The sequence below is a fragment of the Pezoporus flaviventris genome, unplaced genomic scaffold (genome assembly GCF_033815535.1).
Source record: "Pezoporus flaviventris isolate CSIRO_AGI_PZ_B2104156 unplaced genomic scaffold, CSIRO_AGI_Pfla_v1 ptg000006l, whole genome shotgun sequence".
Lineage (NCBI taxonomy): Eukaryota > Metazoa > Chordata > Aves > Psittaciformes > Psittacidae > Pezoporus > Pezoporus flaviventris.
Genome location: NW_026892554.1, coordinates 2520669 through 2539086, shown reverse-complemented (window position 1 = coordinate 2539086; position 18418 = coordinate 2520669). Strand labels below are relative to the sequence as shown.

General features: G+C 40.3%; 1 protein-coding gene across 2 annotated transcripts in view; it reads right to left on the bottom strand.

Annotated features, from left to right (window-relative positions):
* MEGF11 (multiple EGF like domains 11) overlaps positions 1-18418 on the bottom strand; it is a 265958-nt gene that overhangs the window by 159613 nt on the left and 87927 nt on the right. For both annotated transcript variants that reach the window (XM_061446583.1, XM_061446582.1), the window contains one exon: positions 16960-17052. In XM_061446583.1, coding sequence (XP_061302567.1) covers positions 16960-17052 — 93 coding nt within the window. The remainder of the gene's footprint in view (positions 1-16959; positions 17053-18418) is intronic.

Sequence of the window (18418 nt, the reverse complement as noted above, 5' to 3'; positions counted from 1 at the left end):
ACTGGCAGAACCATCACCCAGAAGGTAACTTCTGGGATTATATAAGTGATGCCAATGGGAGCACTGGAAGCAGAGAAAAGACAAAGAGGAAGCCATTTGCATTATGTTTTTGAAATATAGTTTCATTAACTACAGGTTAGGCCAAGGCTAGTTATACACTGATGCTCACATATTTACATCTTACAAGGGCACATGGTTGTTACATGTGCATGTAAGGGTAGGACAAAGGGGAATAGATTTAAATTGGCAGAGGGGAGATTGAGATGAGCTCTTAGGCAGAAGCTCTTCCCTGTGAGGGTGCTGAGGCGCTGGCACAGGGTGCCCAGAGAAGCTGTGGCTGCCCCATCCCTGGCAGTGTTCAAGGCCAGGTTGGACACAGGGGCTTGGAGCAAGCTGCTCCAGTGGAAGGTGTCTCTGCCCGTGGCAGGGGTTGGAAGTGGATGAGCTTTAAGGTCCCTTCCAACACAAACCATTCTGTGATTCTATGAGTCTATTTAGATGCAAGTGAAATAACTAATTCAAACAACCTGTTTCTTTCTCTTACAACCAAAAAATAACCCAAGTGTAACTTTCCTTGTACTGTATATTTTCTTTCTGCAGTTTTAAAGCTTTTACACATTTACAGAGCTCTTGTAGCCATGCAGCATTGACCGGCTGGGGAGGTTTTGGTTCTTTAAATCTTATCAAAATAGTGAATATCTGCAATTCACTTCAGAACAGTGCTGGGCATTAGGAAGCTAATGTACTGATTAATTTACCTAATTACAGTAAAACAAACAATCCTGCAACTGAGGCTGCTCTGTTCACTTACTTAAAGTGCAATTACAGTCAGAACTGCACAGACAGAATCAGCTTGTGGCTATCTGAGGAGTGGCCCACACTAAACATTAAACATTTCTTCTGGTCATGTTTCTGGTTTTCAAGTCTGTCTCTTCTGAAATACCAGAGACTGGTTTGACATTTGATTTCCATTTCTGCATTGAAACTGGGAAATATGTGGTTCTAGAGGAAGACACTGAGAGAAGTAAAGAGAAGCTAATCAGTCATGGAGTGGCTGGATGGTGATGAACATATTTTCTATGCAGTGTACAGGGAAAGTAAAGTTCATTTTCTGTGCAGAGAGCTTACACCCCATCAATTAACTACTGAAATCTCATTTAGGATGGATAGGAGCTGGATCTGAGTCCCATTCTGAAGTCTTCAGTGAAATTCAAGTGGTAGAGGAATGTCATAATGTGCTCATGGAGGACTGAGCATCGCTGCAAATGCTCAGTGTACAGGCTTCCATTCACAAAGTAATTTTTTCACAGAAAGGCTGTATACCAAAGAGAAAACTTCAAAACGTGTCCCTCCTGAATCCCATTGTAATGGAAGTATAAGAAGAAATACTCAATAATAAAGAAAAATAGGATTTTTAACCTAATTCACTATAATTTTAACTTGCCTTTCTTGAATGTTACAAAACTCTCAATTTCGTATGTAAGATGAATGACTCATGTACCTGTGCTGATCATTGCTTATTTCATTAAAGAAAATATTCAATTTCAGTAAAGAAATGTGGAGATTCTGTGCTGTGCAACAAGCACAGGAAGCATCATAGAAAATGGTACTGACAGAGTCAGAACATTTCCTGCTCTAGACTGGAACCTGCTCTGACATAGAACTTTATCGTTTCTATTTTAGTCTAACATGCTACACTGCTACTCCTATTTATTAATGTGTGAAAGACTTCAGATAAAGTAGAATTTGGACTTTTATCTGCAGCAGAGCAGCTGTATGGCAGCTTTTAACTGCAAATGAGGAGTGGAGCCATCCTGTACCTTAATCTGAGGAACTGCGTGGTTAAAAGACAACTGGAAGGAGCATCTTCTCAAAAGACAGTCCTGTTACTGGATGGAAACAATTCATTTTTATGGCTTATCAAAGTAAATAACACTAAAAAATCAGTCATTTTTCTCCTCTGCCCTCCGATTTCAGAGGAAAACCTTTAAACTGAGAAATGGTTTGGTTAGTCTGAACGTCCTGCTTCCACTGAGAGCCCTGTTTACTCCTGAATAAGCCTCATAAAAATATAAGCATCCAGTGTAACAAATTTCTGACAGTAGTATCTGAATATGAGGCTAGTTTATACACCAAGAAAGAATCAAAGATCTTGGTATCATTGGTAAGTAAATGTGACAAGACAATTAAGGAGTTCTCTATGAAAAATTTAAAAGGAGGGAAGAACTGTCCATAAGCTAATACCAAGAGAAGACACTGTTTGCTTTACTGGCCTTTTTTTATGTAGTTTGAATAATTTCAGTTTCAGGACTTTAAAGCCTGCAGGACTTGCACAGGGGACCGAGCAGGGCACAGAATAATTTAGAAAAAGAATTAATTCCTACTGAAAACACAGAGAGAACGGAAATGTTATTTGAGAATGAATTAAATGAAGAAATAATTAGTATTGAATTTTAAAGGCTGTCCTCAAGAATTACCAAGGCAAAGACAAAAATGATACGATAGAAGAACATTTACATGTGTAATGCCATGTGGAAAAGTCAGCACATTTAAACGTTCATGCACCAGATATTAATTAAAATTGCCCTAAGTAGCTGCAGAACCAATTCAACACTAAGCACAGAAGACACTTGGATCCATCCATCCATCCATCCACCCAGAGTGTAAATCTCGCTAATCTGACCTCATGGTTCTCATCTTGACTCTGCCTGCTTATTTCTTCTTAACTGGGCTAAAGGAAAAACAAACCGGCCATTGAAAAATAAAGATCTAAAGAAAACCCTGCATCTTTCAAGGGGAAGTGTCTTCCTTCCTTGGCAGTGAGCTGGCCACGTAGTCATATTACTGGGATTCCAAACCATACCTGAAATAGCATCTGCTAAGATCCAGAGAATCAGCTGAGATTGAAATTTTACATAACAAAGCCTGTTTTCCTGTGTACAGGTCTGTACTCTCTTTCCCTGCTCTCCCATTACCGCAATGCCAGCCTCATCCATCAAATCCCTTATAATTTCATGCATCTTTGCAGTATTTGTAGCTCCTCCTCTCCATGTCCCTCCCTTGCCACACCTGCTGAGCATTAATGGACCCTTCCTATGCCATCTAACCCTCTGCTCCATCAAGAGAATACTTTGCACACTTGCAGAAGTCGATGGCTTTGAACTCTCTACCAATCTACCAGATGCAGGGGAACCGGTGAGCAGGAGACATGAGGCACACGTGAGATTACCTCAATCTCCTTCTGTAATCAGACTAGAAGAAATTTCTGATGAAAATAATTGTACCTATAATAAACAACTCAGAAATGTTAAATATTGAGCTTAAATATCTGAGTGATGTGGCTGAATTCATACTGCCATTGATATGAATGCAGAATAATTCCACTTGTATAGTTCTGTATTAACAAAACTGTGATCAAAATGTGATCCAACGCTCTCCCAAGATGCAAGATGTCCTCTGCAACAACAAAGCAAATGAAGCAAAAGAGAATGAAAAGTAAATTAAAAAAACATTGGTCTTGCAGAGACAAAACCAAGTTGGGATAAATATTAGTGTTGATGATTTCCTTTCCATTATCTACAACGTGTTTTTCTTCACAAAGAGGTTTAATATCATCTATCACTCATGTAATGGATGGAGCGTGAAAGATGCCTTCAAGCAACTTAGCAGCTTGGCTGTGCCTCAATTTGTCATAGTCATACACAAAGAAAAAATGCACCTCCTAATACATTCAAACATGTTGCATCCTAGAAGAACACCCCAACATCTGGATATGTAAAATACAGTCTGCAACATCATGACTGCATGTCAAAGTGATTAATTAACATCACTTCTTTCTGCCAGACAGGACATACGTTTACTACAGAGCACACAACATTTGCTCTTTCTAATTTAATGATAGCACCTATTTCTTCTGCAGCAGTTTTCATCTAGAAACACCAGTATCACACACAAAGGAGGTTAGGCTCCCCATTTTATGAAACAGCAAATAGAATACAAAGAGGGAATGGGATACATTCCAGAATGATGCAGCAGTCCAGAAGCAGAGCTGGGAACAGAGCCTGAATTCTTGAAAATGAGTGAGGAACTCCAGTACTATACCCAAAATCCATCCTGTCAAGAGAATTTCCATGGCATTTCAGGATTTCAAAATGAGAATAACCACATAATTCTTTGGATAGGCTCACCATAATGAAGTTCTGCTCTCATATGCAGAAGATTCCCACGGGCTTTTAGAATATTCAGACCTTCTACTTACATATTCTATGTTTTCTGTCACATATAGCAATTCAGTGAGCCCCTTGCTCTGATTCAGAGATCAACAAAGTTATAGCAATAAAAGAATTCATAGAATTATAGAACTGTAGAATAGTTGAGGTGGAAAGGGGCCCTGGAGATCCTCTAGTTCAAATCCGCTACTCAGAGCAGGCTAAGTTGGAACAGGTTGCCAAAGGCTGTGTCTGGTTGAATTTTGAATATCTCCAAGGACAGAGCCCACAGTCTCTCTGAGCCACTATTCCAGTATTTAATCGCCCTTATAGTAAAATAGGCTTTTAATCCTTAGATGGAATTTCTTGTATTTCACTGATCTCAGTAAGCTGTGAAGCTAAGCCCTCCAAAGAGGCCTGAAGCCCAGCTGCTTGTGGTGGTCCCTTGGAGACCCAGAACTGGGCCACCACCATCAGATCCTATGAATAAGATCAATAACAAGACCTTCCACCCAGTATACTTCTGAATAAGCTCTGACAAAAGTAATTCTTCATCTGATGTTGAAAACGAATTGGGCTCTGTCCTCAAAATCGTATTTCAAGATGTATCATAACCCCATCGAGTCTGGAAGGGTTACCACCCTCTACCAGTATCTCCAGACTCGAATCTAAGGAATTCAAGCAGCTTGAATTTATTCTAGAAGGTGGAAATCATATTTGCAGAAATCCATGTGTTTTCTTACTGCTATCCCAATTGAGCTATGACACTGGGAAGCACTACAGACAGGCTAAAGCAGATGATGAAACAAAGAGTTATTCTGGGTTCCCAGGAATTCAACAACCATATGTCATGTCTCCCTGCCTCCCACCCCTGCAGCAAACCCTGCATCTCTGTGGAAAAATGGACCTTCCATGAAAATCCTCATGTCTTTCTCCAAGCCCTCCTCCTCTTGCAGTTTGTTGCTGGGCTTTGGTATTTATTTAAGAAACTATCACTGCAATCTAAGCAAGACAGGGGATCGGACATTGGTCCTTGGCTAAAAACTCTCCTGCAATCCATTCTTATGATTTACTAATACTGCACATAACTAGAACACTGCAACTCTGTACATAGGATTCAGGGAGGTGAGATTTAAGCAGGCAGTAAGGGTAAGAAGTCCTTGCCTCTATTACTACCACAAATTCCCATTGTTTCATGTTCATGTTTCCAGTTATTTCTTTTAAAATTTGAATTCTGCAGGCTAATTTTACCCAATCTACCCTGCATTTGATGCACATATGTGTAAGCATTCCACAGCCCAGCAGTCTCTGGCCTTTACATGAATAGGCACCATATCACAGGCAGAAAGCTATTGAAAATGCTGAACTGCAGAGACTTATTTCTTGAATGGCCACCCTCCAAGATCAAAGAATGAGTGTTTTATCTCTCCTTTCTGGTTGATGCCCACAAAGATCTTCCCGATATAAAATACTCGCAGTAATAATACAACACATCATTTTGATCTGGCATTTACTGTTGTTCCTAACGGGGCCCAAAGCCTTCTAGCACTACACACACCAAAGCTATGAAAGTGGATAAAACTTGCTATTACAAAGTAGCTGTGGATGAGAATCTTTCTCACAAGCTTTCTCCTTTTTACCTTTCTTCAGTGCACTCCTTATAGTTCTTTGAGCATAAATTTATGCGTAACAGTAGGTCTCTTTTTATTTTACTCCACAACCCAGCAACTCAACATACATTGTTATTATCTGATTCTACTCATCTTTTAGGTCACTGATCATATTTCATGAGTTCTTGCCATTACAAAGAGAACGACACACATAGGTGTGACACTTGGGTCTCTTCCCTGCTTCCCTGACAAATGGCCTTCGCCATCCTTTCTTGAAGAGGATTCAGATCTTTGCAACTCCCATTTTCACTCCCAGACTTCCAGGTATTCTGCTGGGTTAACACAAGTATGTTTAATAAAGAAAATCCTGCAGTTTCTCTGCACTCAATCAAGTCTTTCTAAGCTGTAAAGAAATAACTGGAGGATGTGCTAGTTATAGACTCCACATTCAAGACGATCACAAGGTATAAGGAAGGGTTAAGACTGAAGGTGTAAAGTATTCTCATGAGTACAGCAATATAAGTGACCTTTTGACTGTAGAAATTTTCCTTAATGTGCACAATTTGTGGTATTTCACTGCACATTTTTGTCAGTAACAGAATAAAACCTGACTGTTGAAAATTGCACTTTCTTTGCCTGCTCTATACTTCCAGGCCAAGAAAAGGCAGTTTTGGCAGTTGAATGCACTATAACTTCTAGCATCCCACTTCAGTATATTGTGTTTAAACATTAAACAATGTTTATTGAAGCTACAGTCCCGATGACTACTAGAGTATAGATGTTTACATCCCTTCATAAACACTTAAACAGGTTTCTTTTCCAGCACCAAAAAAGACAAATGCCACTTCAACCAGAGCACTTCACCTCTAAATCCCTTTTCTGGTAGGTTAAGGCCATCACTTTGCAAGCATTAGGTTCTGTCTCTCTTTACTTAATTGTTTGCATGACAAAAAGCATCTCAACTTTCCCCATTTGAGGCAATTCCTGACAGGCTGAGTTTTCCCTTGCTTTTACCATTGCCAGTCCCTTTGTCCTCTCAAATTCACTGTAATCTGCAATGATGCCCTGGCTGTTATGTCTCCCACCATCATCCCATCTCCTTTCTTTCCACTTCACTTTCTTATTTGGACAAAATCTGTAATTTGTTTTTAGTAGAACCAGCCAGTATAGTAACCGTCTGCTCTTGAAATTCTTGGTGCCTCACATGCAGCATAACATTCACTTTGCAAAACATCTGAATTCAGCTGTTCATTGTCTCAAGTCCAGGTATCTGCCCACTAAGCTCCTTTCCTATCCCCCACTGCTTCTGGCTGCTGTCTCACCTTGCTTATTTTTTCCCAAGAAATTCCTTCTTTGTCATGTCTCAATCTTTCTTTTCCACTGCTTTCTATTCCATGCTCCCATGCACATCACCTTCCCCTTGCTCCTCTTGGATTTGGCCTCTCTTCAAAACTACATGTGTGTAAGCGGTGGTTATGCTACAAGCGGCCCCTCTGGAGGGTCAGGTGGGACGCTAGCACACCATCTGCTCATTTATTTCTTTGGTCACAGCATCTTGCCTCATTTTGTGTTCTTTTTCTTACAGATAACCATGGCCCCTCTATGCTCCCTGCCAAAGCTAGATTAGCAGTGAGAGCAAAATGCTCACCTGTGAGCAGTAGTGGGAAGACTCTGATCTGCCAAAGCCCAGATGACAAAGCCCAGTCAGGTACGCGCTTGTTACGCCCTCTGCTATTTCATTATTTCTCTTCAAATCACTGAGGCAGACAGGCAGTCAACAAACATTCATTTCATTGGGGACACAAGATAACTGCTCCTGTGGCAAATCCTTTTCAGTGCTTTATAAGGACTACAAATAGGGTATCAATGGAGGGGTTGAGGACGGATTTTTGTGAGTGTAATTTAGAAGAACAGGATTTCTCAGAGCAAGTTCTGAACATGTTTCACTTCTAAAGGATGCTATCACACTTACAATAGCACAGACAATGGTAAAACAAAGAAAACTCTCTGAAACTTTCTCATTTTACACATAGTGATTTAAGGTCATCATGGCCTTGTTTTGGCACTGAGAAGCTACTAGAAATGCAAGTGATTGTAAGTCTGTACTAAAAAGAAACTCCAAAGAAAACATTTACCTGATTTTTACCTGTACATTGGCACATTTATCTCTAGGTTTTGCTCTAGAAGAGGTTTCTTACTCACACACAAATATATTATTGACATGGAAAATACCTTTTAAAACAATAAAAACCAGAATGATTCCATTAGGCAATGGAGTAGACCGGCATTATCATTCCCTCATTTTAAACTGTCATGTTGCATCACTTCTGCAGATCTGATCATACATCTCTAAAGTTAGTAAAGCTGCCTCCAGGCTGTGTTTTAAAAGCAACCCACCCAAGACCCCAAGGCCAGCAGCACATTACAGCTACATTCATCTTCAGTAAAGATGTTAATTGATGACTGATTTCTCACTAACACCACTTGCAGCCTGCCCTCCTTTTCCAGCTCTGCGATGGGCCCAGTAAATCCACATGAGAACTATATTCAACTCCCATGGGAAGCAAAAAGAAATAAGGCCTACCCACCTTGTGGAGGCTTATTTAAGATCACACAAAATCAGGGTGAGGTCGGAGGAGAAACTTTAGCATGGAACCTTTGCGTTTAGCAAAGGCACTGCCTATAATAACCCCCAGGTCATGGAGCAGGCATAGAAAGGGAGGGGACACAAACCATATGGACCTGACTTTTGGAAAGCTGTTCAGTACAGCAGCCAGAGTGTAGTTAAAATACACCCAGCTGCATCTTTTGAAATCTAGTATTTCAGTATCTTTGCATGCAGGTGCTGGAGCTTACAGCTGAACGAGACAACCACTGACAGGGAAAGCTGCAGATCTATGTGCTTCCTCCCTGCAACCTTCCCTCCCATGCTTGGCCATGCTCACCAATGCTGTTAGAATGAATCTACTGACTCTGCCTCAGCTCTCAGATATCACTATACAAGAAGGTTTGTATCTAACATGGGGTGATGAATGACTGCTATTTTCTAGCACATTTTACCTGCTGGAGATCTGAAGTAAGTTTCAAGTCTTATTTCTGAATGAAACCTTTTGTTTCCCATTTTGATTTCACCATTTAAAGGCTGCCCATGAAGCAGTCTTGCACCTAGGAACAGCAGCATCTTCTGAAAAATCCTGAGACCATGGAGTGGGTCCTTCTCAGCTGTAGCACACAGCTTTGGAGATAGTTATTCTTAACCCAGAAGAAGTCAGAGCAGGCCTGAGGCTCCTCCAGGCTCAGAAGCTGTGGCCTCAGCCTGCCAGAGCTCCCAGGGTATTTTCTGATACCTTAGTGTTGGACAGTGAGCTCAGCTCTGCAATCTCCAAGCATTCCTTGAAGTACCTCATGACACCTCCCACAGAGACAAGTGGTTAAGAAGCTTTCTCAGGGACCACTATACCTTTTTTTCTGCTTGCTAGTAAGCAAAAACCCCAGGAATACTTTTGAGTTGGTATCCACATCTGAGATTTTTGCCTGCACTTTGGGAGAGTGAATTCTGCTCTTTTCTCCAAGTGACAGCTTTTTTGTGACCAGGCCATAAAATTATACCAATGGCACTTTTAAATTGATCTAAAGTCTGCTCATTTGTGTAGTGCACATTTAAAGCCACGTTATTGTAAGATGCACCAGCAATGAAATTTAGCATTAGCAATTCAGTTCATTAAAAAGGGTATTTTAGTAGGTTCTTTCTTTTATAGCTATTACCCTGTCTAAAGTGAGAGAAACCTCAGTCAGCTTAATAAAACTAACAACTTGTCACACATACACTGCCATTCTATGAAGTCTCCTCTGCTCTCACCAGTTCAGCAGCCAAGGAAAGATGTATGGGAGCCAAATTCCCCCTTGCAAAACCACACAACACCTGTGCAGGAATGCATATAGCCCATTCAGTACTAGTAACCATGGTTTCATTTACTGAAAATTATCCTTAAATTGTAAAGTTTTAGTCAACCATCAAGCCATTCCCCAGATAAGAGAATGATAAAGTTCATTTCCAGATGTGGCAGTGGTGCTCAGGATACAGTGGGGCTCTGCTTCGGGAGGGTAGGTACCCTGTTCAGTTACAAACACCTCCTCAACACAATTGTCTTGCTTTGGTAGAGAGCTTCCATGTATATCCCTGTTTGCTCCCAAAGGTTCACACTCACCTCTCTTGTCTGAAATTTAAATGACTTTTTACACTCCCTTTCTTCTTTAGAGAAAGGCTCCAAAATGATGTTGCTACCTTAGGCCAATACAGAAGACAAACTCTTAGCATGCAGTAGCCTCATCAGCAACTGCTCTGAGTTCAAATGGGAAGCATGGTTTTAACAGATCACCTGAATTCTGTGCAAATATTCACTCCAGTACATAACTCATTATGGGCTTATCTCTTAACCAAAGCAGCCAAACATGCAAAAAACTGGATGCTTTAACAGAGGAGATGATTGTGGTAATATTGTAATAATTGCATACAATTGTGCAGACTTATCCTAATAACATTACACTTTATTTCTTTTTTAAATCTTTATTAGACAGCTGAAGGCCTTTTACACTACAAACCCAAACTATTTTCTTAGCACATCTCTATCTTCTGGTACCCATCTATGTGGTAGGTCAAAAAGTCATCTCTGTCTAGGAGTAAGGAGTACGTTCAGACCCCTGACCTGTATATTGTGCTCAGCTCAGCAGGAGACCTGGCACTGGGCTGGAACTTCCCTTTCCTGATGAGCTGAACTGGGGTAATTCATTGAAAGAAAAACCTGCCATTGCTCAGCCTGGATGAGCCTCAGTAACTCTTGGTCCCTAAATGGGATCCTCATCAGTGTAATTTCCTCTCCCATCCTCCCCCATCCCCCAGTCTCTTAAGTTCCAATTTCAATAATGACTTAAGCATTTATCTAACTTAGGTTAGTCATTATTGACTTTCGAAGGTCTATTCACACACATGAAGTACACTGCTAGATCAAGCCTTATGAGCAATGGAACACATTGGAAGACAGAACTCCAGAGACCGAAGCAGCCAGTCAGGTCAGCTCAATGGAATCTTCAAAGCCATTCAAAAGAGGCATCTCAAAGGAGGGCTGAGATTGCTGGGGGGAAATGATCTGCCACTACCTCAAGCTTTAGAAGTAACCAGCTGATTTAAGTCCTTTCCCACACTCCAGCAGGGAAGATGAAGGTGACAAGTAAAGGGACACAGGGTGCTGAATTTCTATTTTCTGCTTACTTTGGTACACAGCTTAGAATAACTGGCACCTGATCTACTGATCATCAATGAGTCACGCAGAAGTAGTATAAAAAGCAATTTTTTCTCAAAGTAAATCTTGGATCTACTTTTTCTCTTCCAGAATCAGCTGTTGCCCTTTGCTTGGCCCTGGTTACTGTGGGAAAAAGCCAAGGCTCATCTCTCCCATAAGCTTACAGCACCTCCAAAGCAGTTAACTTACAGAACCTGAGAGGATACAATCCTATCTCTCACAGAGCAAGGAGAAACCGACACAAAAAATGGAGTAGATACTAACAGCTTCAGCAGGAGACAAAATATTCCCACCAAATGAAAAATGATGGATTAGCCCAGCTTAACGCAGCCAAATTATCTGTGTAAAAATACATACAGGACATGCTGCTGTGCTAGTAACTGCACTGAACAGCAGCTTGTGTTTACATTTCTATTCCCTGGATACAGGCTGTCCTGCGTAGGCTGGGCCTATGAAGATGGGCTGTGCCAAAGACTGCTGAACACATGCAACCTGGGCACGCCAGCCCAGGAGCGTGGGCCCAACATCCAGCAGAGGCAAAAATTAAACACAAGCTGTTTACCTGATTGCACCAGCTCCGCAGTGATTGAAGGGAGATGGGTGTTTCTGAAGTTTAAGGAAGAGCAAATGGTTAGAACTGAAAGACAAAGAAATCTATTCCACTCCATAATTGCTACAGAAAGATCTTTGTATGAGCCTCACTGGAACTTGGGTTTATACATTTGCATGTCTTTGCACAATGTAGCTGTCACTGAGCCTGCAAATCACATCAGAATTAAGCTGCAATTTGAGCTTGGGTTAAATAAAAAGCGTATTAAAACTTTAAAGTCCACGTGCCATAGATACGGAATTCTGTTTCAGCAAAAGCAGTAATTAAGTCTGGATCCCAATGGAAGTTTCAAGACTTTAAACATTCTAAAAACTGCATCTGAACTCAACAGCTGGAATGACAAATGAAATACTTTGGCTTTGATGGAAACAGAAACCCTGTACTCAGTTCTGTCACCTCATTTGGCAGCCACTGCGGTACAAACCCCCAGCATAGACAAATTCCCCCACAAGAAACAGGGACAGATGTCCTTCAGGAACAGGCCCTGAATCCAACTCATTGCCCACTAACAGTTTAGGACAGCTGAGGTCTCCCACCTTTGCATCTTTTTGATGCCTTGGTGGTTTCCCAGTCAGCCCTACCCTAAAAACCTGAGCATAGAAAATTAATGATTCCAGATCAGTCCCTGATTTTGTTTGAGCCTGTATCTGCAAACCAGGAATCTCTCCTTTGAGCTTCATTTCTTTTTTATTTTAAGAATGTGGAAGCCAAAATCAAGCCCCCAAACACCACAGACTCACTTTAAAATACTCTGTTTTTTTCCTGAGATATCTGCCATTGCTTTCATAGCTTGCTGAGCAACCGCCCTTCAGATTTAGCAAAGTATCTGCAGTCCTCATTCATCACAAGTCTTGGAACTGAAGCGCTCCAGCTGCTCCAGGGCTCTACCCTTAAATGTGATCTTGCTGTGATGTTAGACTTTGCTGTTGTCATGACCTTGGCTATTTTTGACAAAGAGATAAAGATGATGCAGGTTCTTGCTCTTAATGACAGTTTGTACAAAACATCCTTTCCAAAGAAGATTGTGTTATCTGTATATGTACATTACTGCCCAGCCTATGCCTGGCTGCAATGTTGTAATCAAGGGACATAGCATGAAGGAAGACTGTTTGGCGTTGTTACGCCAACATCTCCTTAAGTACACTATTCTATTTTCTCCCCATCCCAACAGCAAAGCAAACATTTTGAAACCCACTTTATTTTTCCATTACAACCTCTGTGTTTGCCTACTCTGAAATTTCTCAAACTGAGACACACGATTTTGGAAGGTTCTTGCTTTTAATTCAGGGCTCTTGCTCGGAACTTTCTTTTTCCTACCTCTTGTCCACTGCTCTGCAAATCCCTTATTAAGCAGAAAGATTTCTGTGATCTTCTCTGCAATGACAAGTTCTCATGAAAGTCAAAATGGTCTTCAGTGACACTGCCTGATGAGTTTTCACATTGTGAAAGAAAATCACCTTATCCCTTAGGGGCCTGATGAAAGAGATGCTTGCTTAGATTTCACTGAGGTCTTTTTAGCTGTTTCTTCTAAACTGACTCAGCAACCTCCTTAAACACCTGCTTAATTTAAAGCAGATGAAAAGCCCTACTTCTATGTCAACTTAAGGATATGCTTAAGTGCTTTGCTGGATTGGGGCCTAAAGGCTTGCAGATACAGATGGCTGTTATCAAGACCCAGAATAGGCCAGGTAACCACCAACAGTCAATTATATCCCTACCAGAACTTCAAGGCAGTACATCATACTGTTTGAAGTTAATTGTTTTGAAATAATTGGACAGGTGAGCAGATAAGTTCACACAGAGCATTTGCAATTTCCCTTTGTATTTAAAAAACACAACAGCACAGACTGCACGGACAAAATGGGCACGATGTTATCAAAACAAGTTAAAAGGGAAGGGAAAAGGTATGGGTTTGGTATTTTTCTAAAAACTTCTCCTTTTAATTTCTAGCATCATTAAAACCTTGAAAACATTTTGTTTGGGAGCTTCTTCAGTTAATATCTCATTACTTCTCTTTTTATTGTTATGGTAATCAAGCCTTAATATATTGCAGCTTTATAGCATGAAATCAAGGCTAGGCCTGTGGGCATCGACAGATGTACCACAGCATGCTGTAAAACACAGGTACAGAGGCATGCAGAGCTGAATATGGCACAGGGCTTTTTTATAATTGTTTAGTAATTCATCTGAAGTTATTTTAACCTTGACAACAGCTGAACTCTAACATGTACCACGATCAGTCACTGGGAAGCTGCTCCTAATAGCAAGCCATGTTGTCTTACAAGCTGAGTTTTAGGAAAGCATGAAAGAACATCTGAGAATGATGATTAAGGTGTTTGAATGCCTTACAGGCTGTAGTTGAAACTATTCACAACATTTAACTGAGTATATTCTAGCCAATGGAGAATGGTAGCACTGGGAAGCTGTGTTTGACACCAGAATCTTGCCTCCCATTGGAAATCTGTGCTTGGGGGCAGAATTCAGACCCTCTCCTGGCAAATTACGCACCAAAAGTACAAGCATTTGGATCTGACTTCTGGTTTGGAAGTGACATGTGGACCTTGTGCTGGAGCTCTGTTTGTGGTTGAATTTCACCCATCAAACCAAATGAAAGTTATATAAATAACTTTTGGAAAGTTCTGATGGTCTCATCTGCAGGGCGTTGAAATACTACCTCAGAAAGAGTGAGCGTCCCTAGATCTCTCCCAAATGACAGCAGAAAACCCCCAGTGTCAGGTCCACTTCTCAACACTGTTTTCAAGAGAGAACATTCAGGAAACAATTAACAGCTCCTGGGAGATTTTCTAAATTTAAAGGGAGTGTTTGGGCAAGCAATCACCTTCCCAGTACAAGAGTTTCAAACAGCCAACATTAAAAGCAGTATGCCTGAGACTTAATAAAATCACTGATACTGAGGAGCATCTCAGAGAGTTCTGTGGCCTCGGCGGGAGCCAGGTGGCATTTGGACAGCAATAGCTTCAGTTTACTCACAGCACAGCCCTACAGAACCTCTCAGAAACATCTAGCAACTGACATTTGTCACTGCAAACATGTAACCTTCATAGCAGGCACCCAGTATTAATGAAGGAATAGGAAAAACGTAGGCACAGGTATTACATTGTTCCAGGAGAAGTGAAAAATGTTTTCAACGTTATTACTGGATAACAGTAAGACACAACTCAATATGTGGATTATCAACATGTCTGGAAAACCTGGTTAACCTCAGTGAGGCAAAGGCTCTCAGCTTCTGTCCCAGAAATACTCAGAGTAACAACACACTGCATTCAGCTGATAGCTGTTCTATCCCTTTTAATTTAAACTTAAATCTCCTAACATGAAGGAGGTCAGTCATCCAAATTTCTAGCAGGAAGCATAAAGGTGAGCAGCTCTCAGCTGCAGCAGAAGCCAGTTCTGTTAGCCATTCACACTTATGGGCATTCCATCAGACAGTGCTTGTCGAATCAGACCTTAGGACAAGCGTATGTGTTGCCCAGCATATAACAAATGGAATGGAAGACAACGGGCACTACAGTCCAGCAAACACACTAATTACATTAATAAAAATGAAAGCTTAAATTTTGAAGCTAATCCTGGGCTATCATTTATAAAAGTTAACAGGGCATATTTAATTTAGGAATTGGCTAACGCTTCTCTTGCCACTGCTGAAACCTCATAAATGAAATATACTGGATTGCTGCCCAGTGCAGAAATAAAAGTTATGAATAATGTTTCTATCTCAATCATTGTCAGTGCTTTAATATTCCTAATTGCTTTAAAAAGCTAAATATTCAATATAGGAAAAACCTTCTTTTTCTTTTTATCTTCACTTGCAAGTTACTGCAATTTAATAAGAGTCACTGGGTAGTTTTAGTCCACGAGACCATTCTAAAGTTTCATATCTTATCCTTTCCTCTTCATATTTACCAAGAACGGAGTGCTGTTACTCTACCTGTAAATGTATGCATCTATATGGTATGTCCATGTTGTCAGAGCCTTTTTTTACTATTAGAATTTGTAACTTCTCTAAGTGCACTGTACAAATACCCACTGGTGCTTAGGTTAAATATATCCCTTACTAAAAATAACCAGAGGATAAAATGAATTCCTGAGATCCTACGCAATATTTTACAAGCTTTCTTTTTAAAAATATCATTATAGTCAGTATGTGATGCTGCTCAATTTTTCCCTTGTCTTCATTGTCAGGTAATCCCAAAAAGTTGCTTCAAACCCCAAAGGCTGGCCTTTCTTTCTGCCCTTCCTCCCTGCTTCCTCCCTATTGCCTTTTCTGCTCTGAGGAGCAGCAAAGCTGCGGACAAGCCACCAACGACTTGACCAGACAAGAGTCTGTCCCATTGACTTGAGCCTCTGGAGGTGTTCATCCTCTGTCACATTTAAGTCCTATTCCCTTCTAATGCCTCCCTTTATAGATCCCTTATCTTTTTGCCTGGTAATGACGCCTCTTTCTTAAGATCCCAATGAATTTTGTAGAAAGGGAAGAAGTAAAAGCAAAATGAAATGTTCATTCAGTAAATGACTCACAGCATCTTTCTTGATGCAGTTTTATTTACTTCCCTGACACACAAACAGACTTCATTTAACAAGTTTATTTCTGTTGTATCAATAAGGTGTTGGGCCTGTGTTGCACATCATCTCTGATGATTGCCCTGGGAAGAGCACTGCCTGCTTCATTTCAGCAGGAACTAACCACAGACTTAAACTTATCATTACCAATTAAGAGTTTGACATATACAGCTTCACCAGCTGAACGAACTGAAAGCCTCAAGTGTGAATTAATTTCCCAGCCAAAGGTGCCAAACTCCTACCTCTACCATTTCCCTAACTTCTGCAGTATGGATAATTTAAGTTATGGATTTCAAGTCAGAAGGGAGAATCTGGGCTGTGTGAAAAGTCAATGGCAAAACTCCCACTGCCTTCAACAGGACAAGGATTCTGTCTAGAGACAGTGCTTTCCAAACGACTCCAAGTACTCCACACAGTATTTAATGAAGAATGTGTTGTATTAAAGGTTTAAGAGAGCAAAAATATCATAATAGAGCTATATTAACTGCATTGGTATCCTAATAACAGGAGTGAAAGCATTAAGAGCATCAACAGACAGACTTCATTTTTCCACTTAAAGTATCCGAGTTCTAAGGCTACTGTGTTATTTAAGATCTTTTTCTTTCATAGCAGCATAAATCTCCACCACGTGATTGTAAATCTTTACTCACCACTAGAGCAATCAGTACCTCCCCATCCTGGTTCACAGTGACAAGTGTCGGGAGAGACACATCTTCCATGCACACACTCCTCTGTGCAGAGTGCTGTTTGGAAGAAACAAAGCACAGCATTGTAAACATAGTAAGTGGTTGGTAACAGTACACTTAACTATGCCTCAGAGAGCAATCTTTTGTTTAAAAATATTAAACAAAGCAAACACACACAAAAGAATTACTTGCAAGATTTAATTAATACAAAGTGACCGAAATAAAATGTAGGTCTCTTGACAGCAATAACTCATCTGTCACTTCAGCACTTTGCAATGAAAACCTCTAACACCAGAAATTACTTTGGTTGGCAGTTTTGCTTCATGATAAAATTTTTACCAAACTGACATTATTATTATATTACAGAATACCAGCTTCTTGTAGTGCACTCAAGTTGCTACTTTTCATAAGATAAAATGGAACTCAGTTTTGAAAGTATATTAAGATCCAAAATAGATTTGTAAGAAAATAGCTCAAGGAAAAGAAACAATTTCACCACACGATGCAGTAGCTGTAAGGACAGCCTTGTCTTTTCAAGGTCACCAGTCTTCCATAACTACAGTGCTCTGTATCTTATTTGTCCACTTTGGATTATTGAATGCTCAGTATCCTCAAGGTTCAGACTATGAAAAACTGGTTGGTTTTACTGTCTCCCTTGCCAGTTGCCTAGAGATATACACAGGAGAATCTTCTTTTCCTCTCCCTGAGTAGGAACAGCTCATAGTTTTAAGACTTCTCCTGTGCTGTTGCAACGTCTTAGTTTTCAGTTTATGCTGGTATGTCCATCACATACAAAAAAACCTGGACAATAACTACTTTAAAGGCTGAACTTTATTGCTTACTACCTTGTTTCCATTTTACCACTTAAGACATTACCAAAAACTCAGCATGTCAGTGATTCAAATTGGATGGTTAAATTGAAACATACAATTTCCATCTAGACTAATATGTATGAGTTACTAACAAATACGATGCAGTGGCAATGAGATCACCATATTGAAATTTATACACACAAATATAGATACCATACATCTTATTTCATATATAACCTATGTTTTTTACCCTGTGTTTTCATATTCAATGGGAAATAGGGTATTGTGTTTACTTAAACAGGAACTGGCTGAAGCCAGACTACAAAATTCTTACTCCAAGACAAAGATTAATTCATTCCTGTCTGAAATGAGGCCAGTAAAGCTGATTTGGGAAGTAGCTTTGTGTTGCTGTACTGAAAACACAGCTGAACTACCCAGTTAAAGCCTTCTGGAAGTTGCACTGGTTCCATATATGAAACACCCTGTTAGATCCAAGTCCCTCATATTCCACAATGTCTTGACCATTTGAACAACACCTCATGTATTTGACATTCTGTTTGGACTACCAGATCAGATCACATCTTGAATCCATGCTTATGCTGGCATCAAAG